General features: G+C 36.0%; 1 protein-coding gene across 1 annotated transcript in view; it reads right to left on the bottom strand.

Moving 5' to 3' along the window:
• Window positions 1-20,975, bottom strand: part of CTNNA1 (catenin alpha 1) — a 154,203-nt gene that overhangs the window by 85,001 nt on the left and 48,227 nt on the right. The window contains exons 5-7 of the mRNA XM_032476845.1: window positions 20,345-20,464; window positions 13,793-14,062; window positions 10,687-10,890 (exon numbers count right to left, since the gene is read on the bottom strand). Coding sequence (XP_032332736.1) covers window positions 10,687-10,890; window positions 13,793-14,062; window positions 20,345-20,464 — 594 coding nt within the window. The remainder of the gene's footprint in view (window positions 1-10,686; window positions 10,891-13,792; window positions 14,063-20,344; window positions 20,465-20,975) is intronic.

The raw sequence follows: 20,975 nt of genomic DNA, 5'->3' as shown, positions 1-20,975 counted from the left end.
AGGCATTCCAGATATTGCAAGACAGACAAATGCCCTCAGAAGCACTGTAAACATGGCAAGGACTGTGCCCTTAAATATCTAATATGCAAATAATGATAATGATAAAAGATGTCCTTTTAAAAAAACTTTATTATGAGATTTTCCAAACATATCCAAAAGGATTAAGAATAGTAAATGAACTTTCTTATGTAACAAGTTTTCACAATCAACAATTTTCTCCTTTCTTGTTTCATTTATAACATTTATTAGTTTTTTTTGTTGGAGTATTTTAAAACATCCACAATATTGTAACATTTCATAAGGGTTTCTATGTATCATTCCTCATAAGCTTATGTACATTCATATCTACATTCAAATCTTGTCAAATCTTGAGGATTAGAAGAATTACCACTTGTCTAAACCTCAAATTAAAAACAGATAGTTACTGGGGGAAGGGTAGCTCAAGTGGTAGAGCACAGGCTTAGCATGCATGAGGTCCTGGGTTCAATCTCCACTACCCGCTCTAAGAATAAATAAATACTAAATACAAACCTAATTACCTCCCCTCACCAAAAAAGTAATTAATTAAATTTTAAAAAAAAACTATATAGTTACTGGCATTTATCATTATAACCTAAACTAAACTAATGAATTCTTGATTCAGAGTGGTTTTAAGAAAGTAGCTAATTTTGCACTGCCTGGGAAAACCAAGTCAAAAAGAATAGTTTAATTCTAGCTCTAGAGTTTGCCAAAATGAAAAAGCTGAAGACAGCAAGTAAAAGCTAGCCAACGGAGTCAGTTTTAACAAACACTGTGATTAGAATTCCAATTTTAAGTGGGAATTTCTTTCTGAATGCTACAAAATTGAATACTGCTTTGAAAAAGAAAAATCCAACAAATGTCTTCCTAATGCTTTGAAGACCATTTCCTCAATTAAGAAATTTTAATAGCCTAAGAAAAATCAGCTTCTGAAAAGGGTGAAGGGGACAAGCAGATCCTTTATCACAAGAGAAATCACTGAATGAGGGTATATATGTACAGCCAACGTTTAAAAACCAATTTTTCAGTATATAATTGCTTTATCTATTTTTCACCAATACAGACTCTTAAAAGAACATAAATACATCTGTTTCTCAGCCACAAGTGCATTTATTGTTATGAGCTTTAAAGATTATAGCTGGGTATCACTGGTCAAATATTTATTATTTTTCTTACAAAGTATTGTGTGTTATTTTACACCAGGGAATAATAAGCAACATTCATATAGACACAAGAACAAGGGCAAGTAGAATATGTATCTTTTCATTCCTAGAAGATGAGTTTCTTACTTGAATCTAGAAAACTAATAATTCTCCCTCAAAGCAGGGAGAAGTAATTCAGGACAAGTATGTTTCAGAGTTAAATTTAAAGGACAATTAGCAAGGAAGTCTTGAAGTAAGATACCACACTGAATTCTATTTGGTAGACTATTACAAACTACAAATTACAAAACCAAAAGTTAGAGTATCTGCAACTGGAGTAAAACCAGGAAGCCAATCATTTCAATGTATCTTAAAGAAATACTCGTAAGACAATTTACTGCCCAGACACTGTTTCAGCATAAAGCAAAGAAGTATCTTGCTTTATAGTATGTCTCCAAATCATACCATTATGAAAAGATTCTATGCCATTTGTTGAATGCACAATTCAACAAAATCAGTTATCAGCAGTCCCTGGTTCTAAATATCCAATATTCCACTTTAAAACAAATAAGCTATGGTGACTATCAAGTACTTATGTAGCAATCATCAGATATGAACACAGATTCAATTCAAAATAAACAGAAAAAATAAGGACATTCACTCAGAAAAGAAAAACATCACAGACTTTCACCCTTTTAATTTTATGACTAAGAAATATGAAAACCAAAGTAAACTTTCAGGAAAGTATGCCTGAAATCAGAGAAGAGAAAATTTTCTGGCAGAAGGGGCTATACCTGTCTCTGGCAAAGAGAGTTTTGAACTCAATGAGTTTTTATTAACTACTCCTCTAAACAACTAATTACAGAAAAAAAAAAAAATTTAAGCACAATGGCTAGAAAACATTAGGGTAGAAAGTTATGACTGATAAGCTTTTAGTTTTGCATGTTTGTCATGTAAGGGCATTCTAGATAAAATAAACAAGTTTATTTTATAAACAATACAGTGCCTAGTTTGCTACACTTAAATAATTACAACATTTAAATGACCCAATTTCTTATCATCAACATATGACAATTTTGCCAAAAGTAAAGCTCCTTGGACCAAAAAGAATGAGGAAGGAAAAGTATTATAATTTCTTAAAACAATACCAATTTGCACATGTATATAGCACTATATTAAGCACTTTCTAGAGTTACGTTCACATCAAATATATCCCCTTCTCTCTCTCTGCTCAAATGAAGTGGGAAGAAGATCCTCCATCAGCTGTGATTAGAAGCTTGAACTACAAGATCATGCAGACTAGTGGGTGGAGACTACTTTGTTATAGACAAAGAGCAAGGAAATGAAGCTGTCATACAAAACCGAGAAGGATCTGCTTCAAGACACAGGAGAGCAGCCTCAGTCACTCCCTATCCAGATCCCTGTTCACCTTGTTCTTGGTTATACTTCATTTACTGCTTTTTTATTTCAAGGCACTTTGACATTTTTGCATTATTACCATCCATTATCCCATATTCATCATTTTACTTGGTCTTGTTTGAGTGGTTCTCTCTGCCTTTTAACAAGGTCAGGTAGAGAAACAGCTAATAATGACCCTGTTTCTCTATTGAGAAAGCAGCTCTGGGGAAAGTTACTTGATCAAGTTTTAATGAGGCCTATTCGATGTAAGCATTATTGTCCACCATTCATGGCATCATATGTGAATCACAACACACGAAATGGCTCTGAATTAAAAATCAGAGAAGTCTCGGTTCTAGTCTTAACTGTCCTTACCTGGGAATGATCACGGCCACGTTATTCTCTAGTTTCAGGTTGTTTTGAAAATAGGTGGTTGGGTTTCAGTTCTGGTTAAGATAGAGTAAACACATTCCACCCTGTCTATTCCACTGAATGCAACTAAAAACCCTGGACAGAATACAAAGAATTCAGTCTTTGAATCTAGCAATCTGAGAACTGAAATGAGAAAGGGCCCCATCCACAGTTACAGTTGGCAGCCAGGGCTATACCTATCTCAGCAACTGTTAGAACAACCAGACCCTAAGTTTAAAAAAAAAAAAAAAAACACACATAAATAAGCAATCAAGTTATAGAAGAACTGAACCAACTGAAGCCATCAACCAACTAGATCTAATTAACATATACAGAACACCGCATCCAACAGCCAAAAAAACCAGGAAAAAAATAAGTAACCCTCCATAGTCAAGTGCAGATAGAATATTCACAAATGTAGAACGACTGGGTCATAAAACAAATCTCAGTAAACAATTTAAAGAAATGAAATCATGCAAAGTATGCTCTCTGACCACACTGAATTTGAATTAAACTAGAAATGAGTAACAAATTTAACAAGAAAATCTCCAAATACTTGATAATTAAACAAGACACTGTACTTCCAAACAGTCCACTGGTCAAAGAGGAAGACTCAAAATTTTCAAATATTTTGAAGTAAACTAAAATGAAAATACAAAATATCATAATTTATGGGATGTAGACAAAGCAGGGCTTATATGTAAATCTTTACATTTAAATCTTGTAAATCTTTACATTTAAAAAGAGGAAAAGTCTCAAATCAATAACCTAATCTCCCACCTCAAGAAGCTAGAAAAAGAAAAACAAAAAAAACCTAAAGGAGACGGAACATAAAGAACAAAAATCAGTGAAATTGAAAACATAGAAAAATCAATGAAACCAAAAAAAACTTGTTCTTTCAAATCAGTAAAATTGATAAACCTAAAGAAGATTGGATAAAATGGACCAATTCCTTAAAAGCCACAAACTTCTAAAATTTATCCAAGAAGAAATATGTAACCTAAATAGCCTTATATCCATTAAGAGAAACTGAATTTGCAATTTAAAACCTTCAAAAAAATTAGTTGGCTGGACCAGATTAGGGTTCAGCAAACTTCTGTGAAGGGCCAGAAAGAAAGTATTTTAGGTTTTGGGGGCCGTTCCATCTCTGTCACAACCACCCAACTATGCCAGTGCAATGGAAAGCAGCCATAGATTGTAAGTAAACAAATGGACGTGGCTGTGTTGCAATAAAATTTACAAAAATAGATGGCAAACGAGACTTCCTGAGAACGATAATTTGTCAGCCACTATACTAGATAACTAATGTCACTTCCAAATTCTGAACTTTATAATTCTATACTTCCACAGTCAAAAATCACTGATATATATATGTGTGTGTGTGTGTATTTTTTTTTTCAAGAAAAGGATAATACAAATGTTATCACAGAAATAACTGGCTATATTCCGACCAAGACCTGCTAGAAGTGAGTACTATAGTAAACCGAAAACCCACATACACAACTCACCTCAATCAAACTAGTCTTGAATAAATCATTACCTGAAAAAGATGAATCCCTTTATTAAGGTGAAAAATCTTCAATTTCCCCATATTAATAGTACCTTGGAAATAAACACAGCATATGATTATAAACAAAACCTATAAATTCAAGACATGAAAAATTTAGGGGCTAAGTTTGTCTTTAAACTTTGTGTCATAATGACCATAAGAAACATTGTCAAAAATGTGGTGGAAAATACAGAAGAAAACATAAACCCTACTATCTCACCACCTAGTGACAATTACTAATATTCTGATATATTTAGGGGTAATTTTTTAATCCACAAACATCTTTTAGATACAAAATTTTTTCACGCCTGCCTGATATCTAAAGAGCATAAAGTAACACCAAGGACAGTCTAGCAGCAATCTCATGTAGGCAAAAACCTTACGCATCTGCAGCCTGACACTTTGCAGGCTTCTGGGTCTGCTCCATCATCCAGATTTCAGACCACTCCACTGCTGCCATTTTGTCCAATATATGCATCTTTCTGTATATAAAAGGTAAAGAACTTCCATGTACCTCGAACCATTTACTAAGCAACACAAAATATAACTGAGATGAGTCATCTTCCTCAGACTTAAGTTCTTCTAAACTTCTCACCTCACACCACAAGAAAATAACAATTTTTGACAAATAAGGTTTCTCAATTAAATAAACGCTGCTATCAAGAGAAGCATGCTCAAATTCTGCACTCAATGCAACAACTATTTATACCTAAATTCTCCCAAATATGCTAGAGAGTTCACAGAAAAGCTTACAGTAACAAATCAATAAAATCATATGCAAGTACAGCTATGCTTGTGGACAAGGATAGCCATGTACTAGCAATAGAAGTAAGAGTCTATTGCAGGAAACCCAAGGTTCACACAAAGATGGAAATCATAGCATACTGTATAACAGAACTCAGGCCCTCTATCTGCACACCACAGAGCCAACTGAAACATCTATGATCTTCAGGTAACACCACAGAGTCTAGCTTGGGAGCTTTCTTGTTCAGCTCATTTCAAGCAGCTATACCAGACCAGATCTATCTTATTTAGTGTGAAATATTTAACTTCATTTATAAATGCCATTAATGTTTCATGTATAAAGCTATACAATGAAAAACTCCATGATTACTAAAGATGATGATGTAAAATCATATTTGCTGACTTACAAAGATGCACAATGACAGAAGTAGTAGGAGTCCAGATTTTTAGGTCAGAGAGATCCGAGTTCATATCTTAGCTGTAGGCATATGTATTTCTGAGCAAGTAACAATTGAATAAGGGTTATTATGGGAGTCAAACAGGTAATAATGGATGTCTCTTAGCACAATGGCTGACATATGGTAAGCTGTGTAATGGTACAGATAATCCTGATTTTTGTGTTAAAAAAGAACAGTAAGAAAAAAATAGATACGTGTGTCGTTATACACATATACAGTATGAAGCTGGAATTCTATATACCAAAAATGGTGATACATAATGAACACAGAGCTTTTATAATCAGAAAAAATTAACCTGTTCCAATTTTGAAAATGAGAAAACACAGCCATAAAGTAATGCAGTAACAGGCTCTTCGAAGAGTATCTCAAAGGCTAGGAAGCTTAGGCTAGGAACCTTTGGTTCCAGGAAAGCATTTCCAAAACTGAGAAGAGATTAGCATCTAGATTAAGTGCTTCCCTTCACTGCAATAACAATATATCTTCAAGAGTGAACATTAACTGCATTCTACTCATACATTCCATATCTATTATCCAAATCAGATAAAAATTTTATACCTGATATATTAACATAATCAAACCCCTCAAATGACAGGCCCAGTCTGATACAAAAAAAATGTCCAATTACTGCACTACTCTTACAGGATCCTACAACCACTGCTTCCAATGTTTCTGGGCAAGAACAAAGATAAAATTTAACCTTAAGTAACATCACCTTCACCAGGTCTTAAGCTGTACCAACTTTCTTCTCCCTAAAACTAGTTTTAGCTATAAAAAATACAAGCTATAATAGCTACCATGTATGTGACTGTACCATTCTGGATATTCAACAAAGAAGTTGATGCTCAACTCTTATCTACTCATCTTAGTTGGTTGGTTATCCAGTAGTCAGAACTGTCCAAGAGAAGCATTATGCTGTACACCAGAAACTGACACAACACTGTAAACTGACTATACTTCAATTTTAAAAAATGCAAAAACCCCCACAAAATTACACAAAGTGGCAACAATTTTTTTCAAATTCAATTACGTTTCATTTTAATTTCAATCCATTCACCTTTAAACCTTGAAGTTTACTACACCCAGCTAAGCTGTTTTTTTCTCTAGAATCCTCACAGACAAAGCAACCTTGGGCTGATAGAGCAGGAACAAATTAAACTTAACCACATTTCCTTTCAAGGCAACCTGGAAGTCATTTGTGAAACTAAAAAGATCCACCGAATGGTCAAAAACCCTCTACTTGTCATGCATCTGCAGTATATCCATGTTAAGTAAGTAAGGGTCAAATGCATTACTTTTAACATTAGTATCTCAGAGCATCATAGTTAGCAATAGAACCGAGACTACTTCCAACTCTTCAAACCACAATGCAAGTGGTTAAGCATTAAGGCTGCTGGCCTCCTGGCCCTTCGAGCCTTTTAAAAGGAGACTGGCCCTCACCCTGATAACGCTTTCACTCACTGCTTGTTTTAGAAGTACTTGATTTAATTTTTTCCAAAAATGTTATCTGTATATTTAAAGATCTACAGGAAGTAAACCACCCGTGGCCTCCTTTCCCAAACCCTCTAGAATGTAAGGTCAAAAAGGGCAAGGATCTTTGTTTTTTTCACTAATGTATCCTTAGTGCCATGAATATCCAAAATTATTAACTTTATTCATTCTCTTACGTCGGCATGAGTTCATTAAGCACTTAGAGTACCTCTTCTAGTATTATACGAGACCGTGAAAAAATATTTTAAAAGTAGTTCCCATCTTTCAAAAGCTTAAAACTTAGCTGCAGAAATTACATGGATAAAGGAGATACAATTAAGCAACAATTCAAGGAAGTAAACAATTGAGTGCAAAACTCAAGCAGCAAAGAAATAATGTAGAATGGTGCAGTATGAAATGGCCTTCAGCAAAGAGATGGGCGGGGGAATGTAGGCCTTGAAGGGAGAACAAGTTACCTTTAAAAGAGTAGGAAGGGAGTTTCAAAAACATAATGAATGATGTCTTAACTGGAAGCATGAGCTCAGATTGGCCTGAGCAGGCAGAACAGACTGAAAATAGAGAGAGTGAGTAGAGCCTATAAAGTAAGGCAATGGCAGTGGAGACAGAAAAGGACAAATGCAATAAACCATCATAGCAGTTTCTCCACCTTAACTGCAAGTTGGAATCACTTGGGGAACTTTTAAAAATACCGACACCAGTAACTCAATCCAGTAACTATGACTTAATCTGGGTACAACCTAGACATCGAGATTTTTTTAAAGTTCCTCAGGTTTTCTAATGTGCATCCAAAGTTAAGAATCACTGCCGTAGAAGAAAAACCAGTATAACCTAGTAAGTGGCAAGAGAGGATGAAGAAGGAAGACTTGAGATTACGATAAGATTTAAGATGTATTTATCTATCAAAATAATGACATTACTGAGAGAATCCAGGAAATGAAAAAGTAAAAACATGTGAGCCTTCTTCTGTTACCAGGGTCCAAATAGTGAACCAGTTCTAATTAATTCTGATTGTCCCAATTCTCCACATACCATCATTTGACTAATACTTTTCAAAAGAAATAATCAAAACAACGTGAATCTTCTTTTTCTTTTTAAATCAAGGTAGAGCTCAATGCAAAGATCATCAAAATAAATACTTCATAAATCCTTCCGGATTTCCCAGGTAGAAATAATCTCATCCTCCTTACAATCCCTATGGTATCTTAGTGGAATCTATGATGGCACTACCAATAAATGTCCTACAGAAACCCTGCATGTTTCAGTAGAAAGAGGTTGGTGCCCCATTCCTCCTGATTACACAGTGCCCAGCACACTACTTTGCAGCTGACACATACTCAACATGAACGCAGTGACAGGCAGATACTGCCAGTTAAATTGTGACTGTCACTGGAGGTTCTAAATGTTCTTGAATGCATCAGAAATAAGCAAAAATGTATCAGTTGACTCTGCTTCTTGTAAACCCTTTCATCATTCTAAGCTTTCTTCAAGTGTGCTGCATTATCTGCCCCCTTTATCCTAACTCCATTGCTTTTTTGTTTGTTTGTTTGTTTAGGTTTATTTACTTACTTAATGGACGTACTGGGGGTGAACCCAGAACCTTGTGCATGTTAGGCAGGCGCTCTACCACTGAGCTATACCCTCCCCAGCCACACTGTTTTCTGACAGGACCTAGCCTGCTCACTATTATGTAAGTCAATACAAGGAAACTAAATATGTTTATCTTTAGAAGGAATATGCTTAGAAATCACCTTCTAAAATATATTTTTGAATCTCCAGATAATTTCTTCCAAAACCCCTATGATCCTTAAATTCCAGCCAAACATCAATGATTTAGTTTTCACTTACATAATAAAATGTTATCTATGAGTGCAGTTATAGTCTCCATTTCTTCAGTATAAATGAGTGTTTCCCACATTTACTTACATCCATGGCACAAAACATAAAGTAGCATTTGTCTGTCATTCTGGGGAGCAAATAGGTTGCTCATATCAGTGATGACTAGCTCAAGATCTGGCCAACCCCAAGACTCAAGGAATACCTTTACGACTGGCAAGGAAGCTCTAGTATGGAGCAATGAAAACAGATTTTTCACATATTCTTCCCCCAAAAGTCTGTTTTTAAAGTGGTTTCCCAATCATACATTGGACACTTTTTGTACCACTTCAGCACGGCACATGATAGTAGATAACTGATCCACATACATACCATGAGTCCTCTGTTTCCCTGTTTACGACTCCAACATTGTGAGCCAGTCTTCAAATTATCCATTTTTTATATTTTCTGATTTTCATGCTTTTTATGGGCTTTTAAATGTGTCCCATATTTTCACTGTGACTTATCAACTGCTTTTTCCATTTGATTTAACTAAGCCTCTATAATCTCATTTTTCTGAGGTAGACTGTATAGGATCAAAACATGGTAATGGCTTAAAAAAATTCAAAAATGCTTCACTAATTTCACAATGTGCTAGAAACAAGATAAACACAGGAAGGCATTTAGCTTCAGCCTATGAATTCCATCATGACTCACCATTATACATTCACTTATATAGGAATATAAGTGAACAAACAAAATGTATGGCAAAGGAACAAATAAGAAAGCACCAAAGATCTTTTCCTGAAAACTATTAAACAGACAAAAATCACTAGTGAGAACTATTCTACATCAACCTTCTTCCCTTTAAAATCATTTTATATAATTTTTATTTAAATTTATTCCTTTCCTTTCACAGAGTAAAATATTGGGTACAAGGTCTAAATGGCAGTAACCCTAAACTAGCATTAATAACTAGAATGGAAAAAGAAGTATTAGGGAAGGAAAAAAGAATTAACAGTAGATAAAGAAACTCAACAATTACAGGTTTTTCTATGGCAAGAAAAAGTCAGGTATCAAATTTCACACAGCACTGGTTTTTAAACATAAACTTTAAAAATTCAAAAACACTACTCAGTTCGCTAATACTCTACTTGGCAATTACCTACTCTTATAACTGACACGGCACATGGTTCGTTTAAAAAACTTCATCAACTATGAATATTTCTAGCATTTCCTTTTGCCCAAAATTCGATGGCCACCTAGATGTGATCATGGAATTTTAGGGGTATTGAAGGTCACAATCCTTAGGAGACACATTCTGAAATATTTAGCAGTGAAGCAACACAATGTCTGCAACTTACTTTCAAATGTTTCACAGGAAAAAAGGTTGTATATGTGTATATATTTATACACACAAATGTGAACATATAGCTACATGTTAATTGGTAAATCTAGATAAAGGGCAGATGGGTGCTCATTGTAGGGTTTCTGTAAGTTTAAAATTTCTCAAACTAAAAAGTTGGAGAGAAAGGGAGCAGACAGAAAGCCATTTACTCATTCCTTGGAAAATTGTGCTCCACCCAATAGAATCAAGGAGCTAAGAACAGATTTGTTATTTATAGTTACAATACCTCAGACTGAATATCTGTTTTGGAAAACTCACATTGCCCATGTACTCCGAGAGCAGGTCCTGCAAGGCCTGGCGGACAGCGTTACACTCTGCAACGATTCTCTCACGCCGGTCATCACGTGTGCAGGATGAGTCAGCCATCAGCGCAGCCCCACTAATGATGCTTTCCAGGCGTTCCTCCAGGGAAGGCCTAAAGCGCTCCTCACTGAAGCTCAGGGGGTCCACAATGATTTGTTTCTGCAAAGGAAGCATTGTTGAATGTTAGTGTAATCCCTGTTCCCGCCAATACGCAAGAAGTGGGGAAAGTGTTGATTAGGAATGCCAAGATTTAACACAAAAATTCCAATGCCTGTAAAAAAGATACACTTCTTGGCAGATGAGGGGCATCCTATACAAGCTGCCCTATGGTGGATCACTTCTCAAAGAAGGCAGTGGAAGCAATACTATCTAGCTGAACATGGTCTACATAAGGCATGATACCACAAAAACAAACATTACAATCATGCTCACACTACTTAATCTGAACATATAAAGGTCAGCCTATACAGTAGCAGTAAATTAAGTTACCAAATGAGAATTACAAATGTTACAAATTACATTATAAATGTCAGTGCTTTTTTTTTCTTTTCTATGTTGAGTATAAAACTGCTACGACATGAGAACTGTTTCACTCCAAAAAATAAAAACATTGAATTCTGTCCTCAAAGTTTCAAAAAGGAATTTATTTATAATCAATTTCAATCTATTTTCCTCACCTTATACATCTCATCAAATTTTATAAACAATTCAGTCTCAAATTTATCCTGTCGTATCTGAATTAGAGACTTTGTTCAAAGACCTCCAGGTTTTCTACGTGAGATGACGGCAATCTGCCCAACATAAGCTCTGAGGTACAACTGCCCCCAAAAGAATAAATCCTTCCTCTGTCTCCCGTTCACTCCCCTGACTCCACTTAAATCTAGCTTTGCCAGTGATGAGTAAGGTCAGGTTATAAGCAAACTGTAGGTACAAGGTCAAACATCAACACTTCCAGGACAGCAGCTAAAGGACTCCCTCCAACTTCTCCACTTGATACAATTTATCCTCACGTCAATAAATGTCTGTGCAAATATTTTGCCTTTAATTTTTCTTTACAGAGACTATGTTCTTATTGATTTCAATTTAATGGCCAAGGTTTTTTTTCTTAAAAAAAGCTTGCCCTTTTCCAATAAGTACACATTTCTTCTTTCCCTTCCAAAGAACCATCAGTTTCAAAATTGAACATACAATACCTTCATTATTAACCTACATTTTAGCTCATCATTTTTCTTACCAGATTAAGTTATTGCAGGATTTCTCTGGGCAAAACTGAATACACAATGCCTTCTGTCCAAGAGGAATGAGAAATGAATGGTCACAGAATTTTAATACAGTCAGAGAACAGCAACAGGCCTGCAATCATTTAGTCCAACCCCATCATTTGAAGTTTCACTACAGCCCTAAGAGGCGAAGTAGCCTCTGATAGATATTACTCAGTTTAGGGCAAACAGTAACCCTTACTGCCTTGCAAGAGGCCAATACCTAATAGTGACAAATTTAAAGGGAAAAAAACAACTGTGCCAGTAAATTGTAAGATGCATCTTAAGAGTTTGCTATCAAGTCACTTACTGTTTAAGGCTCCAGAGTAAAAATTCAGTTCTACTACCATGGTCATTAGGTTTAACATTGTCTTTATGAAAAGTTTTATATCAGCCATGCATATCAGCAAGGATCAGTTACTCAGGAAAGTAAAGGGGTAAGACAAAGGAAAGAAAATAAAGACAAGGAAAAACTGCATTCCATTATATTGATTCTATGCTTCAAAGCATTCCTAATTCTCAAAGGATGCTGTCCACCTGGAAGGCAATTTTCCCTTATGTTACTTTTAAAAATGAACCTAACAGTTATGTTAAAAAAAAAAAAAGAAAGAAAGAAAAACAACCTTAAAATAAAATCTTAAACTGCTGCCATCTACTGGAAGCCATGAGGCCTTGTGGGTAGGAATTTAAAACCATAAAACATATCATCAAAAAATGAAGATGAGAGTTGATATACAGGGTAGTATGTACACAAAATAAATACACAGAACAGATCTGAGGCATCATCTATAAAACGTAATTATATGGCATTATGCTGAGAAAGTATTTTAATTCCAAATTTGCTTCCACTTGATTAAATTTTGTCTAATATTACAATTTAGTCATTGAGAAGAGACGTGTATCTAGGCAGACAAGACCAAGATAACAGCATTTATTTTATAGTTACTTATGATATGTCTGCGTCTCCCACTAGACTGTGAGCCCACAGAGGGCGAAGCCTAAGTGCACTTTGCCTCTGTATCTCCCACAGCTTCGTACCTACCAAGAGGTTAAAATCTTGGTTGAAATGAACCAAACTCATCTCCTCAATAAAGAGTGACCTCATAGGAAACACAAACTGCATAAAAGAATTCAGAAGTTATAAGTCAAGTTAGTCAGACAGAGAAAGACAAGTCTCATATGATATCACTTACATGTAGAATCTTAAAAAAATGACACAAATAAACTTATTTACAAAACAGAAACAGATTCACAGACATATAAAACAAACTTATGGTTAACAAAAGGGAAAAGGGTGGGGAGGGATAAATTAGGAGTTTGGGATTAGCAGGTATAAACTACTATATATAAAACAGACAAACAATAAAGGTCCTACTATATAGCACAGGGTACTATATTCAATAGCTAGCTTGCAATAACCTATAAAGAAAAAGAAAAAAAGTGTGTGTGTGTGTGTGTGTGTGTGTGTGTGTGTAACTGAATCACTATGCTGTACACCAGAAACTAACATTGCAAATCAACTATACTCCAATTAAAAAACAATGATAATTCAGAAGTTTAACTACAACTAAAAGAGAAAAAAGAAGGGAAGGGAAAAGAAAGCAGAGGGGAAATAAAAGATAAATGATTTAGGCCAAGTCAAGACCAAGTAGACTGATGATTCATAAAATTTCTTTCAACTAAGACTACAAATCAAAGTAGAAACTGAGCTTTCATCAGAAATCTTGACCATGTTTCCCTAGAAATCCGTTAACTTTGAGGAACGGTCAGGAGCCTGACATTTCCTCCCAAGTATAACTTACATCAAAATTATTGAGAGCATATGCCAATTCTCCTCCTCCTCCACCCTGGTGCTGGGAGGCGTCGTCTGATGCAGTGGCCTGGGCTGCATTGGAAATGCCTGTGACCGCCTGCTGCAGCTGCTTGTATATCAGGTCTCTGTTGGCCTTATAGGCTGCGACATCAGGGTGCTGTAGGCATGCCTGGGATGCCGTATAGAGGATTGGAACGTTTTTCTGCAGGATTCCTCTGGCTGCAGCCATCTGATCACGATGGCCCACATCTTTCAGTTCCTACAAGAGTGAAGTAAGAATATGGGCTCTATTCATATAAAAATTAGTCAGAAAATGCTGAAAAGTTAGAATTTCTACTAATTAGACAATATTTTCCTTAACAATCTGGCTTGAAAGTTCATCACGAAAGAGTCAGTATGGTTTAGCAGGTTAAGAGTTCAAACTTTTCCAAAACACACAGACCTGGATTTGAATCTCCAACTCTACTTTTTCCTGACTATTATGATTTTATTTAAATTCTCCACACTCAGTTTCACCTTCTGTAAAATAGGAGCAATAACAGTACCTCTCTTAAAATTGTCTTGAGGATTAAATGGGATAACGCGTGTAAAGCACCTAGAACACTAAGTAGAAAGCAAAACATAAAACTGCCTGCCATCTTGATTACAACCTTATAAAGATATACGTACCTATTCCAACCAAAACAGAAAAACCAGACACATTTAAACAGAGTAAGATTTATTATGAGGATTTCTTTTTTTATTAAGTTATAAAATTTCACTAAAAGAGTTTTGTGAAAAGTGGGATAGGATTCCACAGGTGTACACAAACTACGCAAACCAACCAGGTAACAATGTGGCAGACTGTTCTCCCAAGTACACAACTCCTCTCCTCCCTTCCCCCATCCCAAAGATCACCTTAGGACACAGGTTATTAAGGCATAAAGCTACGTCATGTACTCCATGACTTTAATCCAAAAGGTTTGTATTTCATTGTAATGCTCTATAAACATGTAGTCTTAGGTGAAACTGTCCTTTTTCAATTTCCTCTACGCCATAATTATAATCCACAGTTAAAAGGATTTGAGGTTCCTAGCATGATTTCAACTACTGTCATCTAACTGGTCAACTGCATGGATATGCTAAGTGACAAATAAGTGGTACCAACAATAAGCAAGATGGGAAGGGGGTACTTCTGATATCCTATTCTTACTATAACTTACTCAGAGGAAAGAAAACTAAGTCTTTAGTAAATGTGGACTGCCACCACAGAAGAAAAATATAAATGATAACTATAATTGACCACCAACTGTTTCAACTCTATTTTATATGTGACCCTAGAATTTCAATGATACTGTCACCAACTGTATCCTAGAGTACAAATTTTAATGTTTTTAAAATGAGTATTACATGTGCAAACAGTAAGCGAAAACTGACTTAGAAAGGCCAAAGTCAATTACTCAGTTTAAACTCTGACTTTGTTAATTTGATGGCTCATCTGTCTAAATGAGTTCCTAATTAAGCATTAGAGACACCAGACCAGCTTCCTTTTTCTCAAACTCCACCTCACTATATATTTCAGGTTTGCATCTTTATTCAAACCTTGTATAAAATGACAGCTTACTTTTCCTCCTAGAATTCTCTTCTCATTTGGAATCTGAATTTGCAAGCAATAGCTCACAGCACTCCAAATGCCCTGTAGTACAGTACATTAGGCTAAATATTCAGAAACAGGACCCTGTGGATTTTGAGAATCAGTGATCATTTCAAGACCCAAGCTATGACAGGGGGCTGAGGCTCACCATTATGCTTAAACAGCTGATGTACATGTTCTGTGTGGCATTTTCTAAACGTCTTGCCCTCATCACAACGTACCTTTAACAGACTCTTTTTCACAAGTATAGGGGATGTATTTTAAGCTACGATGAAAATGACAGCCAAATATCATCATTTGTCCTAAAGCTGAAGTGTTCTACTTTCTCTTTAGAATTACTTTTGCCATAGCACAAAAAAAAAAAAATTAGATTTTGTTAAATAAAGATAGGAAAACAGACACTATCACAAAGCAGCACTATTTACTATAATAATAATGATCAATCATAGTCTTTTCAAGATATATAGTGCTAACAGGTAATCCAGGTTAGTGAAAAAAGTGAGTTATAAAGAAATATAATAGATTACTTATGAAATTAAGAGTCCCTTGTTCTACTTTAGCCTTCAAGATTCCCCAACTTGACCAATCCAGTTATGTTTCAAATGGACTCAGGAACGAACAGAAAACAGAAAGTCAAAATGACTACTTTCAATGTAATTTGAACTAACCATCACACGCAGTGGCCAAGAAACAGAAGCTTAATTCTAAGCAAGCCATAACACTGTCTAACCAAGACCTGGAAATTCAAGTGAAAGCTTCCTCTTATGTCCCTCTTAACTACATAAAATGGTAGCCATAGATAAACTTGATCAAATGTCTTACCTTGGGTTCAAGTGACTATACTTAAAGAAATGGTCCCTGGTCAAATCCAGCCAGTCCAGATGACTTACACATAAAATAATGCCAGTAGTATCCATTACCGATGTGTCTATTGAGGTTTTCAGAAAAATAATCATGAAGGTTTAAGAGTTCACAAACTGGGTAAGGAGTACTACGTTTTCACCAAACATCAACAAGCTCATGTACCTGGGTGAGTGAAAAGTAAACATCAAAGACTCCATCTCTAGCATCTTGGGGAACCAGAGTTGACAATGCGAGGCAAAGAGGGTCCTCCTCACAGGAACCAGGGTCAATGCTGGCACAGCCTCACCTCTGCCATCTATTTTACCCTTACAGTCAAAGAAGACTTGCAGTCTAACGGAAGTTCAAAACATCTAGTCAGTAATATTCTAGCCTAATAAAGTGCTAGGTTAGGGCCACACACAGAATCCCTTTCCAGGATGGATCTGCAGTATGGCAAAATGGCTTATTCTCTCATTAAACAAGTATTTATTGAACATTATTCTATCTAGACAATATTCTAGGTACTATGGACTATAGCAGCAATTTAAACAGACAAAAATCCCTGTCCTCTGCAGCCAGAAAGTCTGGGTTCAAAACCTGACTTCACCACTCACTAGCTGAATATCTGTGTCAAGCTACTTAACCTCTCTGTGCTATATTCCTTCCTCTATAAAAATTAATATCTCATTAATTATAGCATCTACCTTGTATTATTTTTGTGACAATTAAATGAGTCTGTTTATAAACCACTTATAACAGTATTTAGCACATAGTGAACAGCTTTTTAGTTACTCGCTATTATTTTCAGCAACATCCTCACCACTACCATACCATCCATGTTCCAGAAAAACCTTCAAGACAAATAGGTAAATTCCAGACCACCTGCAAACCTTGTAAGGTTCAGCATTTCCTCACTGGGTGGCTGCTGCTTAAATGATATAAGGGAGGCTAAGAGAGCCAGTACACACATCATATCCAAATACTGCTCTTGAAGAAAACCCCTTTTCTGGACTAGGGCTACTTGTAAAGATAAGAGGCTCAAAAAGGAGCTAAATTATTACATACCACACATGGGGAGAAAAGAAAAGGTCAAAGGACAAAATTGTCCAGGGTGCTAAGCATACAGCAGTAGAGGAATTCTGCCAGAAAATACAAAGTGTGGAAAATCGTGACCACTTAATTAAGGGAGCCAATGGGCAGTATCCAAAAGGGAGAATGAAGTTTCCACTAGGCTGGTACCTTAGGATAGAATGAGCAGCAGTTTAATACCCAAAGAAAGGAAGAGTTTACAGAAATACACACCAAGGCCCAGGTCCTATAAAAGGTCATTTTATGAGGCACCCAGGAGTCCACAGCCATCCTATACAATGAACTCTAGGCTAAAGCTAAAGGTTAAAGAATTAGCCCCCCCCCCACTATAAATGACCATGAAATACAACAAACCCAAGACAAACTTTAAAATGGTGAATATTTGTCACTCAAGATACCAGCAGAAAACAGACAGTAAAATCAAACTGAGTAATTCAAAGATGGTTTAACGACTATGCTACAAAAGGTATGGGCAGAGTAAAGAACCACAGCCTGTTGGGGCACTTAGGCCCAAAGACAAAAGAGGAGGCAGTTACTAGAACCCAAAAAGCAAGACGTGGGGAGATACCACTCAACAGAGGCTATGACTGTTAGCCATCTGGGGCAACCATCAGGGAGGGGGTCAGGGGAATAAAACCCCAGTCTTACTCTATCTCCTCTAACCTCCTATTGGTGCTCCCAATGACCAACCCAACCAGAAGCTAGAGGACAAAGGAAACCCTAGATATAGTCCAGGTAGGTCAGGTTCCTGAGGCAGAGAGCAAGGTGACCAAGGGCAAAAACAGATATAGACATAAGATCATCTGGCATGTTAACTATTAATATTTTCATGACATCTTATTTTGGAAATGTTTGAAATTCACTTTTTTTTCTAATATCAGGGATTACGACTATAGAACTCTTCATGGACCCATGACACAAAGAATTAAAACTCAGGCAACATTACTTTCCAGTAATGTTGTATAGTAGTATACAGAAGTATACAGAAGTATACTCCAGTAGTATACAGAAGTATACTCCAGTAGTATACAGAATTCTGGACTATTACTGTGTTTTATCTCAAGAACATCATCAATTTACTTATTCCATTCCATCATTTTGCAAAGATATATAATAGTGTCAGTCTAAATGTTCTCACTTTCTTCACATAATAGTAAGTCTTCAAAAACCAAGATCAGACTACGTTTTAAGACAGTAAGATTATTCACCAAACTTTTTAAAATATAACTAACATTTATTTCACATATTCAAATGAGAACTTATACCAAGAACATTATGTAAAATAAATTGTGAACATAACTTGGCCAGCTTGTCATGTCTATAGAACTACCATACTGTAATTATACAACAACTTCTTAGGATCAGTCAGCCCCAGCAAAACAAAACAAAAAGAAAACTACTTGTGATTTATGTGATGGAGACATAAGCCAACACAAGGACAAATGATCAGCGCACAGTGAGCCTACACTAACTATATTGCTCAGGCATTACAACAAGACTAGCTACATTATCCTGTGTAATATTAAGTACTGGAAATGTAAAACTAGGATCTCATCTGTGCAGTTTCAGTCTAGTCACATCTTATAACTTGATATACAAGCACTGACTACTATTCACCAACTGGCTACTGCTGAGGGCCTACTGAGTGTCTAGCACTATTATTATTTAATTCAATCCTCTCGACCCTGTGGCGTAGAATTCCTACACTAATGTAAATATAACCAAATAAAAGTTGAAGTCTCCAAAGTTGAGGTTGTCATATACTGGACATTTACAGTACTGACCCCATTTTCCTCATGCCTGTCAGAGTTCTTGCTGGGTGTCCTGTCCTTGAGAAGGCTACCCCATCACAGGCCAGAAGGCAGATCTTCATTACTCTGAGTGAGACATAGTTAATTGCTTTCCTCTTAACAATGATTAGTTTAAAAGGGGGGCATGTGACACAATACAGATTTAGGGCAAATCTGTTAGGGGCTTCTAAATGGTTTGCTTATTTATAAAGAGAGACATATGGAAGAAACAGTTCCTTTTTTCTCACTGGACATATTGATGTGCACAAAAGTCACACCTAGAGCTTCTACAGCCATCCAGTGCCAGGCACACTGAAGACAACAGTGCTGGATATGTCAAGAAACAGAATCCTTGATGATATTGCAAAGCCTTTAAATTTAACAATCCCGAAGTCACTTAACCTAACTTGGGGCTTCTAACTAGTGAGAAAATAAATCCCTCATTGTTCATGCAGTTTTGGAGCTGGATTTTCAGTAAACTGCAGTGTAAAATATTTTAAATGACATAGGTATTGGCTAACAATAACAAGAATTTATCTTTTCAGGGCTTTTTAAGAATAAGAATTAACAAGCTTGATCAAGACTACTGAAGTTCTAAGAGATGGATGGTGACAAAAGTATCCCCCTTTGGAACAAACACCTAACACACGGCATCCAACAGGAAGGGTACAGGGAAGACTTCAAGCACCCCAACAGGAAAAGACTGGAAAAATAAGAACATGGATCCAAATGCCACACAACACAAATTCATAACACTGTGGAAACTGCTACTAATAAATAATAACACTTTAAAAAGTGACAAAATATGGAAGGAGAAGTACTTTCTGATATAGAAGTAATTCCATTATGTTTTAACTGGTTTAAGGTTTCTAAAAATCTCAGACTCCACAACTCAAGTTCATCCTTCAACACTTGTAACAAAGGCCTATTACCTTTCTAGACACTACTGCAAATTGCTAAGCTACTTTAAGTAAAATTTTCACGGGAATTAAAATAGAAGCATAACTGAATAAAACTTAATTATAACCTTATTAACAATATAATACTGAAAGGACACATCATAAATTGTTTTCATGAAACTATAGTAGCAGAGATACTGGTACCTTCAGGAAACTTAGGTAAAATGAATTTTTCCCACTAGATAATAATATAAGCAACTTAAATATTTTCCAACTCATGACTGTACCTGTTGTCTTTTGGCTGCCATAATATTCAGCTTATCCACTTCAGGTTTCAGGGCTTTGTACTGTATTCCCAAGTCTTGTTCAGTGCCTGCATTCCTCAGTTTCAAGATACCATCTTCCACCTATAAGATATACCCCCCAAAAGAAAAATTCTCAACAATACAAGTCTGTATATGAGTAACATCTAGAATTTTTTAATTCCTTTTAACAGCTACTCAGATAGCAATCCAAACTTCCTCTTCAGTTTACATGGCCCTCAAACACCTGAGCAGCTACTACATGGGAACTTTATGAAGGACAACATTACACTGACTTCCACCTAAAAACATGCAATTTAACATACCTTGACTTCTCACTCTAGAACTCTACTGGTACAAGGAGATAATTAATCACTACTAGAAGGGAAGGAGTCAAAAACAATACCTTTGCTACAAATTCTTCATTAGAACAAAGACAATATGTATCATAGCAGAGCCAGTATGATGTACACTTGGAATAGAGCAGTAAGTGGAAATTAAAAGCATTCCTGGTCCATGTAGGTAAACCAAGTTCAAAACCAAATCAAATCCAGAGGGAGGCTACAGCTCAGGTGGTAGAGCACATGCTTAGCATGCATGAGGTCCTGGGTTCAAT

The sequence above is a fragment of the Camelus ferus genome, chromosome 3 (assembly GCF_009834535.1).
Source record: "Camelus ferus isolate YT-003-E chromosome 3, BCGSAC_Cfer_1.0, whole genome shotgun sequence".
NCBI classification, from domain to species: domain Eukaryota; kingdom Metazoa; phylum Chordata; class Mammalia; order Artiodactyla; family Camelidae; genus Camelus; species Camelus ferus.
The sequence above is the reverse complement of the archived record's forward strand: the minus strand, read 5'-3'. Positions and strand labels throughout refer to the sequence as shown.